Source organism: Eurytemora carolleeae, unplaced genomic scaffold (genome assembly GCF_000591075.1).
Source record: "Eurytemora carolleeae unplaced genomic scaffold, Eaff_2.0 scaffold1917, whole genome shotgun sequence".
Taxonomy (NCBI): Eukaryota; Metazoa; Arthropoda; class Copepoda; order Calanoida; family Temoridae; genus Eurytemora; species Eurytemora carolleeae.
Genome location: NW_019397828.1, coordinates 8,789 through 25,793, shown reverse-complemented (window position 1 = coordinate 25,793; position 17,005 = coordinate 8,789). Strand labels below are relative to the sequence as shown.

At 32.0% G+C, this 17,005-nt stretch overlaps 2 protein-coding genes across 3 annotated transcripts in view; both read right to left on the bottom strand.

The window, feature by feature from the left end:
• The window catches only part of LOC111716030 (myotubularin-related protein 9), a 19,650-nt gene extending 11,126 nt beyond the window's left edge, over positions 1–8,524 (bottom strand). The window contains exons 1-10 of the mRNA XM_023491441.1: positions 8,438–8,524; positions 6,511–6,609; positions 5,951–6,010; positions 5,629–5,687; positions 5,206–5,251; positions 4,062–4,117; positions 3,741–3,790; positions 3,363–3,505; positions 3,194–3,256; positions 2,167–2,275 (exon numbers count right to left, since the gene is read on the bottom strand). Coding sequence (XP_023347209.1) covers positions 2,167–2,275; positions 3,194–3,256; positions 3,363–3,505; positions 3,741–3,790; positions 4,062–4,117; positions 5,206–5,251; positions 5,629–5,687; positions 5,951–6,010; positions 6,511–6,609; positions 8,438–8,484 — 732 coding nt within the window. The 5' untranslated portion in view covers positions 8,485–8,524. The remainder of the gene's footprint in view (positions 1–2,166; positions 2,276–3,193; positions 3,257–3,362; positions 3,506–3,740; positions 3,791–4,061; positions 4,118–5,205; positions 5,252–5,628; positions 5,688–5,950; positions 6,011–6,510; positions 6,610–8,437) is intronic.
• Positions 8,516–17,005, bottom strand: LOC111716031 (beta-1,4-galactosyltransferase 7). Of its 2 annotated transcripts, XM_023491444.1 has the most exons (12): positions 16,582–17,005; positions 15,748–15,835; positions 15,358–15,507; positions 14,861–14,945; positions 13,400–13,447; positions 13,276–13,329; positions 12,582–12,702; positions 11,627–11,691; positions 11,075–11,161; positions 10,592–10,669; positions 10,253–10,371; positions 8,516–9,461 (listed from the first exon to the last, which is right to left on the bottom strand). In XM_023491444.1, exons 1-12 carry the CDS (start codon positions 16,594–16,596, stop codon positions 9,382–9,384), a joined length of 990 nt encoding a protein of 329 aa, XP_023347212.1. In that variant the 5' UTR covers positions 16,597–17,005; the 3' UTR covers positions 8,516–9,381. The 2 variants fall into 2 exon arrangements, with proteins under 2 accessions (XP_023347212.1, XP_023347211.1); XM_023491443.1 differs by lacking the exon at positions 13,276–13,329 and having other exon boundaries at positions 13,346–13,447.

Sequence of the window (17,005 nt, the reverse complement as noted above, 5' to 3'; positions counted from 1 at the left end):
ACAGACAAACTATTAAGAGGACCTAGAGAAATAGTTCAATCAGAACCACCTGAACGAAGTTCCATACTAAGTTGCAGCTGTTGGAACTAAAGAAATGGAAAAGTTTATGGCAACTGTAACTAAGGGTTGGAACTCAGTTTAAAATGTTAACTCTTTCAGTCCATCCTGCTCACATGTAAAGGTGGAACAACAATGGAGAGATTGTACTTTCGATTACAAAAATATGGTTGGCAAAGGAATCCCATACTGGCAACTAGGATATGATTCATCAAACAATTTTCTTCAAAATGTCCAGGTTTTAACAGAGGATGGGCGGAGTAATGGTAATTTGGTAATGACAATTTGGTAAGGTTCCCCTACCCTGATGAAATAATCTATCAAACCTCTGTTCACGGAAATGGTATGGGTCACAAGTAAAGCTGACACTTATTCCTTGGATCAAGATGATCCTTTAGAAGTTTCTCTTCAAGTAAACAAGTAAACAGGGTGGGGGAGGTCCAGGTTATAACAGAGGTGGAATGATATGGGGAAGAGAGGAAATAATAGATTCAAGTGTGGGGCATGAAGGAATGACCACAGTATTCTGACAGAGCAGTAATAACAAGAGCTCTATGGGAGACATGTGCAGGCCATCAATTTTATATGCATCAAAACTACTCTCAGGGAGATGGAGAAAATGCAATGTATGGTGGGAAACTTCCTTCTACAACCCCCTATGTCAACCTTAAAAGTTGCAACCTGGTGTGAATCGGGGTTAATGCCAATGAGGTTTATTTTATGCAGTGAAAAGTGAGGTTTGTGTGGAAGATTGCTTATATAAGCAGAGATTCAATCATGAAGGTGTGAATCCTTTCGGGAATATTTGTTTAATGGGGACAAAACAGGGAGCTATACTAAAAAATTGGACAAATTGGATGCAAAATATGAAAACAACAATGAAATAGAAGAAAATGTTAAAGCAAGAACATGTAAAAAACAGGTTGCATGATACATAATAATTTAAAGAAGTGTACCTATGGGAATTAAAAGTTGCTAATTAATAATAGTGGAAAGCAAAAGTTTGTATGATTGGAAGTAAATGGATATGAATATATGGTGCTTAAGGTAAAGAAGGCAGTAAACACAGGCAGCCAAGATGAATGTGCTGGTAGAAAAACAGAAATATGGGTCGTTTGCAGTAATGCCTAAGCCACTTAAATGGTTTCAACCCCAGAAAAAAAGGAAAAATTCCAAGAGGCAGAATAATACTGTGCCAAGCCCAAGCAGGAAACTTAATGATTGGGAACAGAATGGGAACAAAAGATTTGTCCCTGGTGTAATGAGAGGGGGGGATCAGGTGTGACTGAATGAGATCCATGTGCTGGGATGTGAAGCAGTGAGGAGAGACTGATCTTTTCAAAATTAATCTCTTATTTAAATGTTACCTCAATGTTTCAAACATAAGTCAAATTAGAGGCATTTTGGTCTTTCCCAAGAATGCAATCCTATTGCTTGCGTTTCAAAGTTTAACATTTTTTTCTGTCTTTATGTTATTTTAATCTGATGACCACCAATCATTTGAGACACCAAAAGAACCATTTTAACAATTCAGATAAAAAATTCAAATCAAATTTATGCATAGAGAATAGAATATATAGAGAGGAATTAAAGGAATTTGTTGGTATGAATTTTTTCAGTCCCTTTCAGCCTGAAAGGGAGTTCAAAGTGTACAAATCATGTAAATGTTCACAAATTATATGCAGTAGAGTACATTAATACAGTATGTTCCCTAGACTATCCATTTCAATTTCGATTTTTTTAAACTGTTAAATAAACTTTATAAAATGAATTAGGTGTTTAAAAATCATCATTTGATTTATAGTTATAACGGAAAATCATCGTTTGTAAAGTGGAAGGCTTAGAGTCTATGTGAAATGATCAATGGTCAATTATGAAACCAGCCTATTTCATAATATGGGTTTCTTTTAACAATAATTTTAGATTTTCTATAAATGATATTCCAGGGCCCAACAGGTTATATAACATAAATATGTGAAGTACACCTGCAGTATGGAAACAGTACAACAAAATGGCCGTTTTACACTTTTTTCCAGTAAATTCCTCTCTATATATTCTATTCTCTATGAATTTATGAGATGAAAAATTTAGCAATTTTGATCTCCCCACCTTGTCATGATGAATACAGATGATAAATCCTTTTCTATTACTTCCTCTAATCCCAGCCATCAGCTTCTCATCCTCACCATTCCTCCAGCCAGCCACAGTGTAGGAGCCTCTAGATAATCAATCAATCAATCAATCAATCAATCAATCAATCAATCAACCAACCAACCAACCAACCAATCAATCAACTCACTAACAAAACCACAAATCAATCAATCAGCAAACCAACCAACTAATCATAACACCAATCAATAAAATCAAACAATCATGAAATAAAATCAATGAATAAGTCCAGCCACCACTTTTAAATCTGTGCTTTAAACCCTCAGTCAATCCATTTATTCAACCACCAATTTCACCTTTTAATCAAAATAAGTCAAATATCTTCAACCTTCACACTTAACAAAATACTTTTAAAATCAATCAATCAAACAATCCACTTTAACCATCACACAATAAAACCATTCATCAATTAATCATTCAAGCATCAATAAATTTATCCATCCAACAGTTAATCCAATCCATTTACCGACTAATTCATCAACCAATTCATCCATGTCTCAATCGAACAATTCTTTTATTAAATCAATTCAACCATCAATTGATTAACCTATCAATCAATCAAAATATCAGTACAACAATCAAGGCAAGAAATTATTTTTTTTAGTCATTAATCCATTCATTTTTCCATCAATAAATAAATTGACGAATCATTTCACCCATCAATTTATCAAGCAATTAGTCAATCAATCAGTCAATCAATCAATCAATCAATCAATCAATCAATCCATCAATCAAATCAATTAATAAGTCCAGCAATTAATCAATTCAGCCTTCAACCATCAATCAGTCAATTTTTTCATCAATCAATCCATTATTTTACCAATTAATTTGTCAACAATTTTTAACATTTCCACTGAACAAGTAACAGTAATCAATCAACAGCCAGTCAGTCAGTCAGTCAACCAGGCAATCAATCAATCAATCAATCAATCAATCAATCAATCATTAATTATTTTTCCAAGACTACCTGACCAGTGGGATTGAATTGTTCTTTACATTATGAAGATAACAAGGAACAGGAAATCTTCCACTGAAAAAGACAAATAAGTTTAGGAAATAAATAAGATTTAAAACTGAAAAATACAATAAAAAAAAAATATTAATTAATTTCAAATTTTGTATTAAAAACTACTAACCCTATTCTATGCTTGGCCACAGTAAGGATCTGTGAATCTGTAAGGTTAGTAGGAACTATCAGTAGTTTACCATAGGTGGCGCACACACTAAACTCGTGGTTAACACGTGATACCCGCCACGTGGACTCAGCTCCTTTTATCAACTAAAACACATTCCTTTTATTCAGATTAACTTATTATTATTAATTTCTGTACTACTGCACTGACTTTTTTATTCATTTAATTATTTGTTTGTAATCTTATTTATTTTACTTACTTTTAAAGAAATATTATTATCAAGTTCAAAAGTTATCAAATTGGTCAAATGGTTTATCAAATTTTAATTTTTAGAATATTTGGCAATCAGCGTGAAATTATATTGTTTAGAAGATTGCTGACCTTGCAATATTCCTCCTCTGGACGGAAAAGACACCAACCATCTTCCAATCCTGGATAAAAAGTAGGAATTTTTTCTCTGGGAAATTCATAATTCCTGACTACATAAAAGTTGGACCCATTCGGTTCCACCGTTTTGACGTTTAATTTTAAGAGACCCTAAATGCAAAGATGGCATTATAGTTTTTAAACTTATTATCTTTAATTGTGGTTTCTCTGCAAAAGTGATAGAATCAAAAAATGACAATAACTACCCCATAATTGATCAGAAAAAAAGTGTTAAGAGTACTGTTGTGAATGAGGGAATTACCAGATAGGATATACCTTTGAATCCTGGATTATAGAAGAAAGGATATGATGAGGTTTGCTCTTCCACATTACTAAACGACAATACAAAAATACAGGGGAGCCCACAAAGGATGAGACTTCAGAGACGACTTAAAGACATTTATACTGTCTGTAATTCCTTATATTAACAGTTCCCTACAACAGTTTACTTGTTTTATTCCATTGTCAAATAAATAATTAAGCCATTAAACGACTTTAATTAAGACTGAAGACTTGATTAATTCCTTGGAATTAATATATTTAAAGTTTTAGGTCGTCTTTACACTCTTATCTTTTGTGGGTAACCCTGTACAATAAACTAATTGATTGATTAATTGATTGTAAAATGTTCAAGAATGGCAATTTACTTTTTTTGTTAATGAGTAAAACATTGAATGAGGGTTAACTCTTTGAAATTTTCCCTTTCCACCTTCCAACCCCAGCTCACAGATGTTCAAGATGCCGATTTCGCGGACATTTTACATGTCAGTCTGTAACATTTTTGTTTTTAAAGCTTCAAATCTGCAAATTTGCAAAATAAATTTTGAATTTTTGAAAAAAATGATAAATATTTTTTTGATTAAAATTCTACATTTTCTCACAATTTTGTAAATTTGTATCAGGTTAAAACTTTTTTTGAAGTCTCAAATCTGCAAATTTGCAAAAATAAATCTATTTAATAATTTTTTTAATTTTTGAAAAAACTTATTTTTTCAATTTGTCCGGACGCGGAACCAACTGTGCAGCGTTCAATGCTTAGACATAAAATTGACCCAATTAGTGGTTTCGGGAGCCGATTTCGCGGACATTTTATATGTCAGACTATACCATTTTTTAAGGTTAAATCTGCAAATTTACAAAAATCAAATTATAAATTTCACGTTTTCGAAGTAAATTTTTACAAATCCTTAATTTTTGGCGTAATATTTGTATTATCAAAATCCTAATTTTTCTCGCAATTTCGTAATTTTGTAAAAAAAATTGTATCATCAATTTTTTTATTAAAACAATATTTTTACAAATCATCATTTTTTTGGGAAATATTTTTATTTATTGGGAAAAGTTAGTTAGAATGAATATTGAGTATCTAAATGAAACAACAGGTTGAGTAAAAGGAAACAACAATGCCGTGAATATTTACCTCAGAGCTTGCAGGGAGGTGGTTAGAGCGGTCAGACAGTCCTGACCTGCAAACAGAAATAATTAAGACGTCGATAGATCGATAGTAATTTAACAATCACGCAACCTCGTGTAGGTCAAAACCTAGGGGGGGGGGGGGGTAGGGTGCCCCTGAAAAAATCCCAGATGTGCGACACATTTTTTAGGAAGCATTAGGGTAAAACTAGCCCAAAAACGAAAAACAGTAAAATGACTGGGCCATTTAAGAAAATCATTTTTAAATGCTAATATTTGAGCAATTTTTATCTGGGGGGGAGGGAACTTATCACGTCATGGCTGACTTTTCTAATTTAATCCGTACTTGAGAAAAAGTAGGTAAAAAAAGAACAATTGAAAAAACAAGGGAAAGTTATTATTACTTTAATTATAATCAACAAGTGCTTACCTATAATATCTAGGTTAAATACTCTCATATCTTTATACTTCAGAAGTAAAGTCCCAGATCTAAGAAAAAAAACACTAATCATTTTTTTAATAGTGATGTATATCGAAAATAATTACGAACATGATAATAATAGAAAACAATTATTATTTTAATCAATAATTTCGATATTGATAACAATCAAGACTACAATCATAATTATTAAAAAATTATAATGATTACAATAATGATAATGATTGCAATTTGATAATGATTAAAATTATGATAATTATTACAATACTTATTAAAATCATGAAAATAAAGATTATGAAGATGATTACAACACCTGTTGGATTCAGTTTCTTTGCTTACAGATAGAATACCTCGATGCAGTAACCACATTTCTCTGTAAACAGATATCTTTAGTAGATCATTAAACAGACCAACCAAAATGTTTGTAGAAACAATACCTTTCTGTCAAATAAAAAACCGACCTGTCTTCTCATTATAAAAAACCCACCTGACCATTTAAAAAAAAACCAAACATTTCTATTAAAAAATACAAACAAACCATATGTCCATCAAAAAGGAAACCAAACCTGTCTTTTGATAATTAAACCCATCCTGTCTGCTGAAAATGAATAACAACCTATCCATTGAAAATTTAAAATATCAATCCACTAAAAATGAAAACAGACCTGTCAATCAAAAATAAAACCGTGTTAAGAATAAAAACGGACTTCTATGTTAAAAATGAAAATCGACATGTCTATTGAATATGAAACTACCGACCTATATAAATGTTTTAAATAAAAACCGACCTGAATAAATATTTTAAATAAAAACCGACCTGTCTACTATAAATAGAAAACCTATCCGACCAATCTATTAAAAATGAAAACCGACCTATCTGTTGAATCCTTGGTATCCGAGCTGGAGATTATGAGATGATGACCTGTAACAGCTACAGTAGCCTCTATACAGGGTTTACCAGCTCGACGGACTCTAGAAATAAAATATTTTTTCTTCTCCGGACTAAAAATGAATATAAATTTCCCTATGTATGAAAATAAATGAAAAAGTAATTTTGAATTTTCAGTTTTTAATCTGCTCATACTAGTAATGATCCAAAAATGCGGGGGGGGGGCCTAGGTGCACGGACCCCCCTACGCGTGGTACGCAGGGGGGAGGCTCATTAATAATAATTAATATAGGATCAATTGAGAGGTTTAAAGTAACTGTAGACATGACATAATTTCAATTCTGATTTTCAACAATACCGCTCAAAGCTTTGTCTGATTAAGTATTGCATTAAATATCCATGTTTCCCATTTTGAAAACCGATTATTTTCATTTGTAGTTTCTCTACAAAAGTGACTCGTGCATTTCTTGCTTGAGAAACGATGTAGAATTCAATGTTTTAAAGGTACATCGGAGAGTCACTTGAAATTATGCATGTAATCCATTTAAGTCTAATTACATCATGTTAAAAAAAAATAATTTAAAATCTCTCTTTTTTCCTTAAATAAAAAAGTTCTGTTAAAAAAGCCTCAATCAATACTGCTTTCAGTGTAAATATTGATTTGGGTACCAGTACAAACGTCGGACGCCACAAACGTCGGACAGTACAAACGTCGGACGCACAAACGTCGGACCAGTACAAACGTCGGACCAGTACAAACGTCGGACTAGTACAAACGTCGGACTGGTATAAACGTCGGACCAGTACAAACGTCGGACGGGTACATTTATAAGAAAAAACGTCGGACTTGGTAGATTTTGAATGGACCATTGTTTAAAAAAATTCAAACAATGAATTCTACTAGATCATACAGTTTAATCCCTATATCTTTGCAACCCACTGTTGTAGACCTTAGAGATTTCAAACAATAAATTCTACAAGATCATACAGTTTAATCCCTATATCTTTGCAACCCACTGTTGTAGACCTTAGAGATTTCAAACAATAAATTCTACAAGATCATACAGTTTAATCCCTATATCTTTGCAACCCGATGTTGTAGATGTTTCCAAGAACAGTTCGTGGACTTATTGCTATATTTCCAGAGCTTTCTTTAACTACTTGTTTTTCTATTTCACGTACTCTTTTCTCTCAGGAAACTGATAATCTTGTCATTCTCATTATTTACAACTTTGAATGTATTGGTAATAGGTTTTGTTGGGTTTCTTCTTTGTAACCCTGTATTCAAACTGATTTGAATCAAGTAGGTGCCGTCCTCCCTGCTTGACCTCAATATAGTTAGCAGTCTCCTCGTCCATGTATCCAGACTTTGTGAGATTATGAATAATATTTTTTGAGAGAAAATTGCTAGTTTACAAGAATTTCAATCTGAAAATTCAAATATATTTTTTCCTCCTTGGTCCGACGTTTTTCCTTATAAATGTACCCGTCCGACGTTTGTACTGGTCCGACGTTTGTACTGGTCCGATGTTTGAACTGGTCTGACGTTTGTACTGGTCCGACGTTTGTACTGTCCGACGTTTGTAAGTCTCATGTTTGTACCGTCAGACATTTGTGGGTACGACGTTTGTACTGGTCCAAATCCTATGAAAATATAGATATTTTTAAGAAATGAACGTTTCCACCTCTATTTTTTACCACTTGAAGCTTACACCACAGTATTAAGAGGGAGTGTCCACTTAAGAAAATTAATCGAACAATTTATTAACACTTATGTGTGTAAATGATCGAATAGTTTTATTAAATGGGGTTTTTAAGGAGGGGGCACCAAAATGATGCACGCAAACAAGTGCCCCCCCCACACAAATGCTTTCGTGCACCCGTGCAATAATTTTTTGTAGTCTAACTAACCTGACATTATCAATCCTAGATATCTTTATTAAATCGGCAAACTCCATTTTTGCAACTTACTTCTCGTTTGCCATTTTCCTGCAAGATATATAAACGGGAAATTTGCGATAAATAGAGAAGAAGATTGTACACAATACACAAATGTTAGCTTTATAAAAGAACTCAAATTAGACTAAACTAATAAATATTTACAAAATATTTAACACATTTTAAGACTCAAAAACTTTATAAGAAGAAATAAAAAAAACGGACACTAAAATACACAGTTTTCATTATATGGAAAACTGATACAGGACGACACATTGGTCTCCAAAATAAATTTGGAAGTAGGCAACAAAAGATTCGGTAACTGGCTCGTTTCTCATGATAAAATATAAACTTTCACTTGATTTCTGGTCATTTGTCTTTTAAGGTGTACCACAGCTTAAAAAAAACACTGTTTGTGACGTTGAATGAACAAAAAACTTGAAACGCACACAAACATGCGTGAAAACATGGATAACAATATTGGAAGATTTACAAGAGGAAAATACAGTTTAAAAACATAAGTGACTGTTTTAACTGCTACAAGATTAGTCATTTAACATGGAAAACTGGATTTCAAGACAATTCAGTTCTATTTGAAAATCAGTACAATATTTTTTTGGGGGTTTTATTAAATGTACAATGTACATTGATTATTGTTTGTAATAAATTAACCATTGCTTGTTTTATTGTTTGATTAACATGGCAATGCTTATTGTTTGGATTTATTTAACATTGTGATGTTGTGATGTGTTGTTTTAGCAAAATTAAGAACCAAATAATTATTGACAGTAAAGTACTCGGGTAACATCTCAATGCCCATGCCTTTTGCTAATTAATGTAAACAATGTGTTTATTAGTCTCATAAATACAAGACGTCTGATGATGTTGTTGTTGTTGTGTATTTAACATTGAAACAATCATGGTTTGCGTTTAATTAACGGTACAATAACATCTTCGTCTCTAGTTCGGTCCTTTGCTGCTGTCTCAGGGGGAGCACCTAGGCAGATAAAATCTAGGTAGGTAGGATAGTGTAGGTAGGTAGGTAGGTAGGTAGGTAGGTACAGGGTGTCCCACAAAACATGACGGTAGCCAGACGAATTGAAGGGCGTCTTTGATATTAAAAAATATAAGTGACATTGATGTTCTTGAAAAAGTACAGAAGAGAGTACTCTGATCTCCGGTCTTAAGGGTAAAAATTATGAGGAAAGACTACCTGAACTTGGGGTAATACAATCTTTGAAAGCTAGGAGAACAAGAGCAGATTTAATCCAGACATTCAAAATCTTGCAGGGTTCTGATAATGTTGATAAAATGCTTGGTTCAACACAGTAGGTACAGACAATGAAAACTTAACAAGACATACTTCATACCATGAGAACTTGATACCCAGGAGGTCCAAGACTGACATGAGGGCAAATTTCTTCTCAGACAGAGTTGTAAGAACATGGAAAAAACTATCCACTGAAACCAAGGAGGCCAAAACTTTAAGAGAATTTACAACATTACTAGATGGAGTTGACCTTGAATCTTTTTAATTACTAGCTGTGCCAGGAGTCATGAGAGTTATGGTTGTCTGTTTGTCTGTATCATGATTCTGAGGACTAACCAGAAATCTCCGTAATGTTCCTACCTGGAATTCTGGAGATAATCCACCAAGTAACCCAAGTAAATCAAGGAGTAGGTTGACAACTGAATGTCACAAATAAACTCAAAGTTCTCAGATGAAAAGTCATGTTTTGTGGAACACCCTATAGGTTGCTAGAATGCCAGGAAGTTAAAGGAATATACCTGTACAATTACACCAGGGTGTAAGATCAGTATCACAGATGAGTTTAATATCTAGAAGATGTACATCAGCTTTATCTATCACCAGATTCTGCTTCTTAACCAGGTGGTAGTCTAATGTACTGAACATAAAAGATTTCGTGTATTTCTTCCAAGAAAAGGTTTCAAATTCAGTAATAATTTCAATTACTATACTACTTATGATACTTTTTGTCACTTGTTAAACCTCTGATTGGTCTTATAAGGCCGCCATTATAAGTAATATTGATTTATTGGTTGATGAATGATTACCTAAGGCCGCCATTATAAGTAATATTGATTTATTGGTTGATGAATGATTACCTAAGTCCAGTTTGCCGATCTCTCCGTCTTGTCAAGTTTGCTTGATTGTAACATTTTACATTATCCCGTTTCCTCTCCCTAAACGTTATCTATTTTAAAATAAACATATTGCATTTAAAAAAAGTAAAAATAAAAGATTAAAGGTTGCAGACATAATTTTTTACCCCCCTCCAAAAAAGCTAAACGTTTTGACCTTATTATATTTTCCCACCCTCTAGTGCTTGTTGAATGACCATATTTAACCAAATACATTTTTCGGAATCGGTCCCCCTCCAAACCCAGAGTAAAAAATAAATTTTGAAGATTGGTGAAAAAAATAAAAAATTTGGACATGGGAAGGCGATTAAACCATAAAACTTACATAACTTCATGGGGAAGAAAATGGTTTTAAAGGAGGGGGAGGAATGATTTTAAAAGAAAATATATACCCCTGTCCAAACATTTTAAAATTATAAAACAGACTTCTTTTAATTAATTGCCTACTTAGCTGTGTGAATATGCTTGAAAGTATTTGTTTTCCCTGTCCCGATCTGCTTCGGTCTGGATATCTCTATATTGGACTGCCGTAGTCTGAAAACACACTGTATTTTTCCAAGAACCCCTTCAAAGGACTAAATGCGTAATTTCAAATTGATGGCAATACCCGATCTACAATGGTACCCTAAAAAGAAGCTTTGTATGATTAAGAATTAATCAATATTTTTTTTAACCGTTCATTTTCATTCCTGGTTTCTCTGCAAAAGTGACTTGCACAAGAAACAATTGATAAATCAGAAATAAACATTTTTCGATGTAATTAGATCAAGATTTCAAGGGTACCATTATTAATCAGACATTGCTATCTTTGCATGGAGGAAAACTTGAAGTTACGCTTACAGTCCCTTTAAAAGGATTATATGCAGTATTGGTTATATTGTTGTTGTTATCACTGAAACATATCAGCTAACTATGCGAGGTAAGATCTTAAAACTTATTTTCAAGACGTTTAGTTCTTTGTACTTAAATAGTATTCATTATTGAAATCATAATATTTACCTGACAAAAAATTCATCATCTTCCAGCCCCCAGCCCCAGTACTTATTGCTCATTCCATCTACTAACTAATCCACACAGATAATATTATATAAAGATAATTGTAATTTAATTTATTAATTTGAGATTAAAATTAATCATTAAAAAAGTTAAATAATATGTCTTAACAACACATCAAACATCAAACTTAATTTTTGTAAGAAACTGAAGAAAAAAATATCCAACACCGAATAGTAATTAACATAATTTTAAATGATTCTAATCAAATATAAAAAGTTACTAAAATTTTGCGAACTTAAAAACCACAATTAATTTAAAGATAGTTAGACCAGGAGTGTAAACATCAGGAGGGGCGTACACAAAAATGTCTAAGGAAGGTTTAACAATTTGTGGCGCTTGTAAAAGTATGCATCTAGGATTAAAAAAAAAATCTGAAGTCATTTTCTAATCAAATTAAGCATTAAAGAATTGAACAGTTAGGTCTTTAATGAAAGCAAGTTTGATGCTGACGAAACATAAACTACATTTTGTTGATGACTTTGATTAAGATTTTCTTTAACTATTAGATTTTCATTGGAAAAATATTAGATAAACTATCAGAAAACTATTAGATTATTATTTTAAAGCTTTTAGATTATCATTTGAAAACTATTAGAGAAACTATCAGATCATTTGAAAACTATTAGAGAAACTATCAGAAAACTATTATTTTTAGAAAGCTTTTAGATTATTATTTGAAAACTATTAGGACTATTTTCTGATAACTGTCATATTACATTTTGATAACTTTTATATCACCTTTTTATAACTATTAGATAATCATTTGATAAATAATATCATTTTTACATGATAACTATACTATCTGTTTGTTATTTGAAAAGTATTAGATTATTATTTGCCAATTATTAAATATTATTAGATTGTTAAAAATTAATTATTAAATATTATCTGTTAATTCCTTGAATGTTTGCCTGGAGATGAGAAAAATTCCTCCAATAAAAGTTTCATAATCATATTTAGGATGGAGTCCAGGGGAAGATATATGCATAGGAGTATCCCCTGGATAAGTATAATCTAACCTAAACATATTCATATTTAGGATGGAGCCCAGGGGAGGATATATGCATAGGAGTATCCCCTGGATAAGTATAATCATGGAGCCCAGGGGAGGATATAAGATATAAGTAGTCGAAAATTAGAGTTTGTGACAAGTGTTCAGTTCCTTTACCGCCTGCATATTAATCAATATTGAGTTACGGTGAGAAAAAAAACCCCAAAAAAATAGTTATTTCCCAGCTATATAATCACAGTATTTAGAGTTCTCTATACCTTTGATTAGTCGGCCGGAGATCAACATCATGCAACCGAATATAATCACAGTTACCTTTGGTTAATCGGCAGTAGATCAACATCATGCATCCCAATATAATCACAGTATTACTCTCTTTACCTTTGATTAATCGGCAGTAGATCAACATCATGCATCCCAATATAATCACAGTATTACTCTCTTTACCTTTGATTAATCGGCAGTAGATCAACATCATGCATCCCAATATAATCACAGTATTTAGAACTCACTTTACCTTTGATTAATCGGTAGTAGATCAACATCATGCATCCCAATATAATCACAGTACTACTCTCTTTACCTTTGATTAATCGGCAGGAGATCAACATCATGCATCCCAATATAATCACAGGATTTAGAACTCACTTTACCTTTGATTAATCGGCAGTAGATCAACATCATGCATCCCAATATAATCACAGTATTTTGAACTCTCTTTAAACCCAACATTTATCAAGGAAGCGCGGTTAAATCTAAATAACAGTATTTAAAGAAATCTTCATTTGAGTTGAATTAAAACTGGCAGATGAATAAAATGATTCAAGAGGACACATGGAGGGCAGCACTTTATTTAGATATCAATTGGTTTCAGCGACTGAACTAGATAAACTTTAAAGCTGACAGGTAAATCTATCCATTCCTGACACTGTCTGTTCAATTAGAGAATAGGACAATTTGGGAAGTTATAACAATCAGCGAGATCCCTAGACTATGACCCTAAAATCATTTTTTGAAGCAATAGGAAGTGGCTGTATGAAAAATCATAAAATTATTGATTTGATGTTAACTCATTTAGATCCAGTAAATATGGATTGAATTTCATTCAAATTGGCAGCATGAGTTGGTGCTCTGGTCAGGTTGTGTGATCTGCATAGAGTTTCCTCATTTAGGAAATACTCTATAACCATGCAAACACTGGCTGACTTGGGAATACTGGGGTTCCAACCAGAATTCAATACTTTATTTCCATTATTTGTCAAGACCATGTCCCTTGCAATTATATACACACATATAGCCAGTTTATTTTTAAGTATTTTATCCCTCTGAGTCTTGTAAAAATCCCCCCCCCCCTATAGAAGAGGTGATGAAAATGTTGCGAATTTTCAAAAAAAAATTGAGCATTTTTTTCTAAAAAAGAAATACGAGTTCCCTAGAATCAATTACTTTTTAATCAAATATAAAACTAAAAAATTGCCAATATTTAACTTGCCAAAATTTTCATTACCAAATTGTCAATTTTATGTACTAACCAAATTGTTATTGCCAAATTGTTACTTTAATGTAAGGAACATAAGGAAATGGAATCTGTATGAGACCCCCCAGACTGCCGCCAGATATAGGAAGCACCGTCCCAATACCTGTTTAATTGCTGGACCTTTAATCCCGCCAAGCTTTAAACCCAGCCGGTGGGATCAAGGAGATACTTCCGGTGGCTGGCAAACCAATTAAACCCATTCGTTGGCTGGTTTCTGACAACCGTGTACATACCAAATATTAACTTTATGTGAAATGAGGCTCTTTGTTATAAACAAATAATCCTCTTCATCATTCATTAGAATATAAAATTGAAAATTAATCATTACTAAATGCCAATATGTATGTACAGTGTACATTTATGTAGTTACCAAATTGTCATTATCAAATTGTCAATTTATGTACTTACCAAATTGTCGTTACCAAATTTTCACCTTACCAAATTATCCTTACCAAATTGTCACTTTTGTGAACTTACCAAAATTGTCTTTACCAAATTTTCTTCTTAGCAAATTGTCATTACTGAATATTCATTACCAAATAGTCTTTACCAAATAGTCATTACCAAATAGTCATTACCAAATGGACATTAGAGATTTAAGACTTGAAAGATTTGCCCTCTGAATGTTAACCTGTATCCATCTACTTGGTTTAGGACCCAGACCTCGTAGGATATTTTCTGAGTGTCCAGGAATGATTTCATGTGTGGTGCAAACTCTAAATAAATAATTCTAAATAATAACTTATTTTCAATGAAATTATTTCATTATTTTTCTCAACTAGTTTGTAGAATTGTTTTTGTTACATGTTTTGTCAATTATGTTTAAGATTTGTAATAACACGTTTTTTCTGCTCACTGAAACAACTGGTGAAATATTACAAAAGACTTTACATCCTTATTTAAAAATTGTACACCGTAAAAATGTCTCATTGGTATCAAATAAATCCTAAATTTTTTCTCTACAATACTGCATTTTCACCTCAACGACCATGTCTAGCCGGTCTCTCCCTTTAAAGGATAATATGCCAAATTAGGGAATTTTGATGAAAAATAGAAAGAAAAAATGATTTGAAAGTTAAAGATAAAATGTAAAAATATTTGTCTTGACTGAACAGATAGAAATTATACCTAGTAGTTCCTGGAATCTATCTCTAAAGGGGACGAGGATACAAAGATGATGTGGAGCTCTGGATCCAGGACCAGTTTCTTCTTGAACCTGATCTAGGCTCTTAGCCAACCCGGAGACCAGTTCTTGTCTAGCAGAAGCATCTCTCTCAACTTTAATTAAAATACAAAATAATAAATAATACTAAATAATACTAAATAATACTAAATAATGATAAACAATGATAAATAGTGATAAATAACAATAAATAATGATAAATATTGATGAATAATGATAAATAATGATATTAATGAAAAAATGCCAACTAATACTGCTAAAAATTATAAGAAATGATAAATAATGATAATCAAATATTAATTTCTTTTTATGAAAAATCCTGACTGATATTTTACCTAAGCATTGAGCACTCCAATAAAGTATTGCTGAAACCAGTAGTAGACATGATATTGCTAGAACACAAAGGATAACCTTCACCTCACTCTGACAAGGTTACTTCTTTAAATATATAATAAATAGATATTGCTGGAACACAAAGGATAACCTTCACCTCACACTGACAAGGTTACTTCTTTAAATATATAATAAATAAATATTGCTGGAACACAAAGGATAACCTTCACCTAACGCTGACAAGGTTAACTTCTTTAATATTACAGTGAAACCAGAAAACAGAGAAATTCTCGTCAATAGATATTCAATGATTCCAAGCTCAACAGTGTAATGTATAAAAAAGAATTACATTAATTTTTTGTTTTTGTTTTTTAACCTTTAATAATACGATAATGGAATGTGTTGGTACCTTGAAGCTTAATCATTATTCTAATCCCAAATGTTTTTNAAAGGTAAATCGCGTCGAATTTTTTTTTTTTAACCGAAAATTCGCATTTTCTCGCATTTTCTGACACTGTATTCGCTTAATTCATTTTCGCGAAAAACTGCGTAAGTTTGCGAAATACGAACATAATTTTTTAATTTTCGGGTTTATAGGTTTACCTTGGGTTCTGTATCTTGAATATCGGGAAATATCATAAGCCGCATCTGGATCATAATACCCTGAATTTCTACAAAATCCCATCTAAATCTTTTGACAAACAACTCAATTCCTTTACTTTCCCAAAATTATCCAGATATTTGTGTGATAAGAATTTATAAAAAAAACTTACTAAAAATTTACATAAGAAATAAAAGTTCTTGCTTTATTCCTAAAAAAATCTAAGAAGTGATTCCTGTTTCAGGGCCATCGCTTTAAAATCAGAATTTCAGGTCTGCGCAACATTTTTCATTTTAATATTACTTAAAACTTGCAATCATTTAATACTTCTGAAAAAGATAATTATCTTAAATATTACAGAGATAAAAATACAAGACTAAACAACTTATTACAAATAAATTGTACAATATAACTAAAAGTTCAAATACATAATAACAAAAACGACCTTTACGATTAAATATATCCAAATGCATAAATTGACTAGAAATTGGGAATCAAAAACTATTTTCTAAGTTGTGTTTTGAAATTGGTTGAATTTTGAGGGGATAAAAATCAACCAATGGGTGCAATTCTCATATTGGAATTAATCTATATATAAATTTGGCTTATCTGTCTGTTTGTTTGTGTCCAATAAATGTCAAAACGGCTGAACCGATCGG

Coding starts and splice junctions, on each gene's coding strand:
- LOC111716031 (XM_023491443.1), bottom strand. Junction 14,946..15,357: donor TAGATTCCAGGAACTACTAG/GTATAATTTCTA, acceptor TTATTTATTTAG/AGTTTGCACCACACATGAAA. Junction 12,703..13,345: donor CTACTGCCGATTAATCAAAG/GTAAAGTGAGTT, acceptor GAATATGTTTAG/GTTAGATTATACTTATCCAG.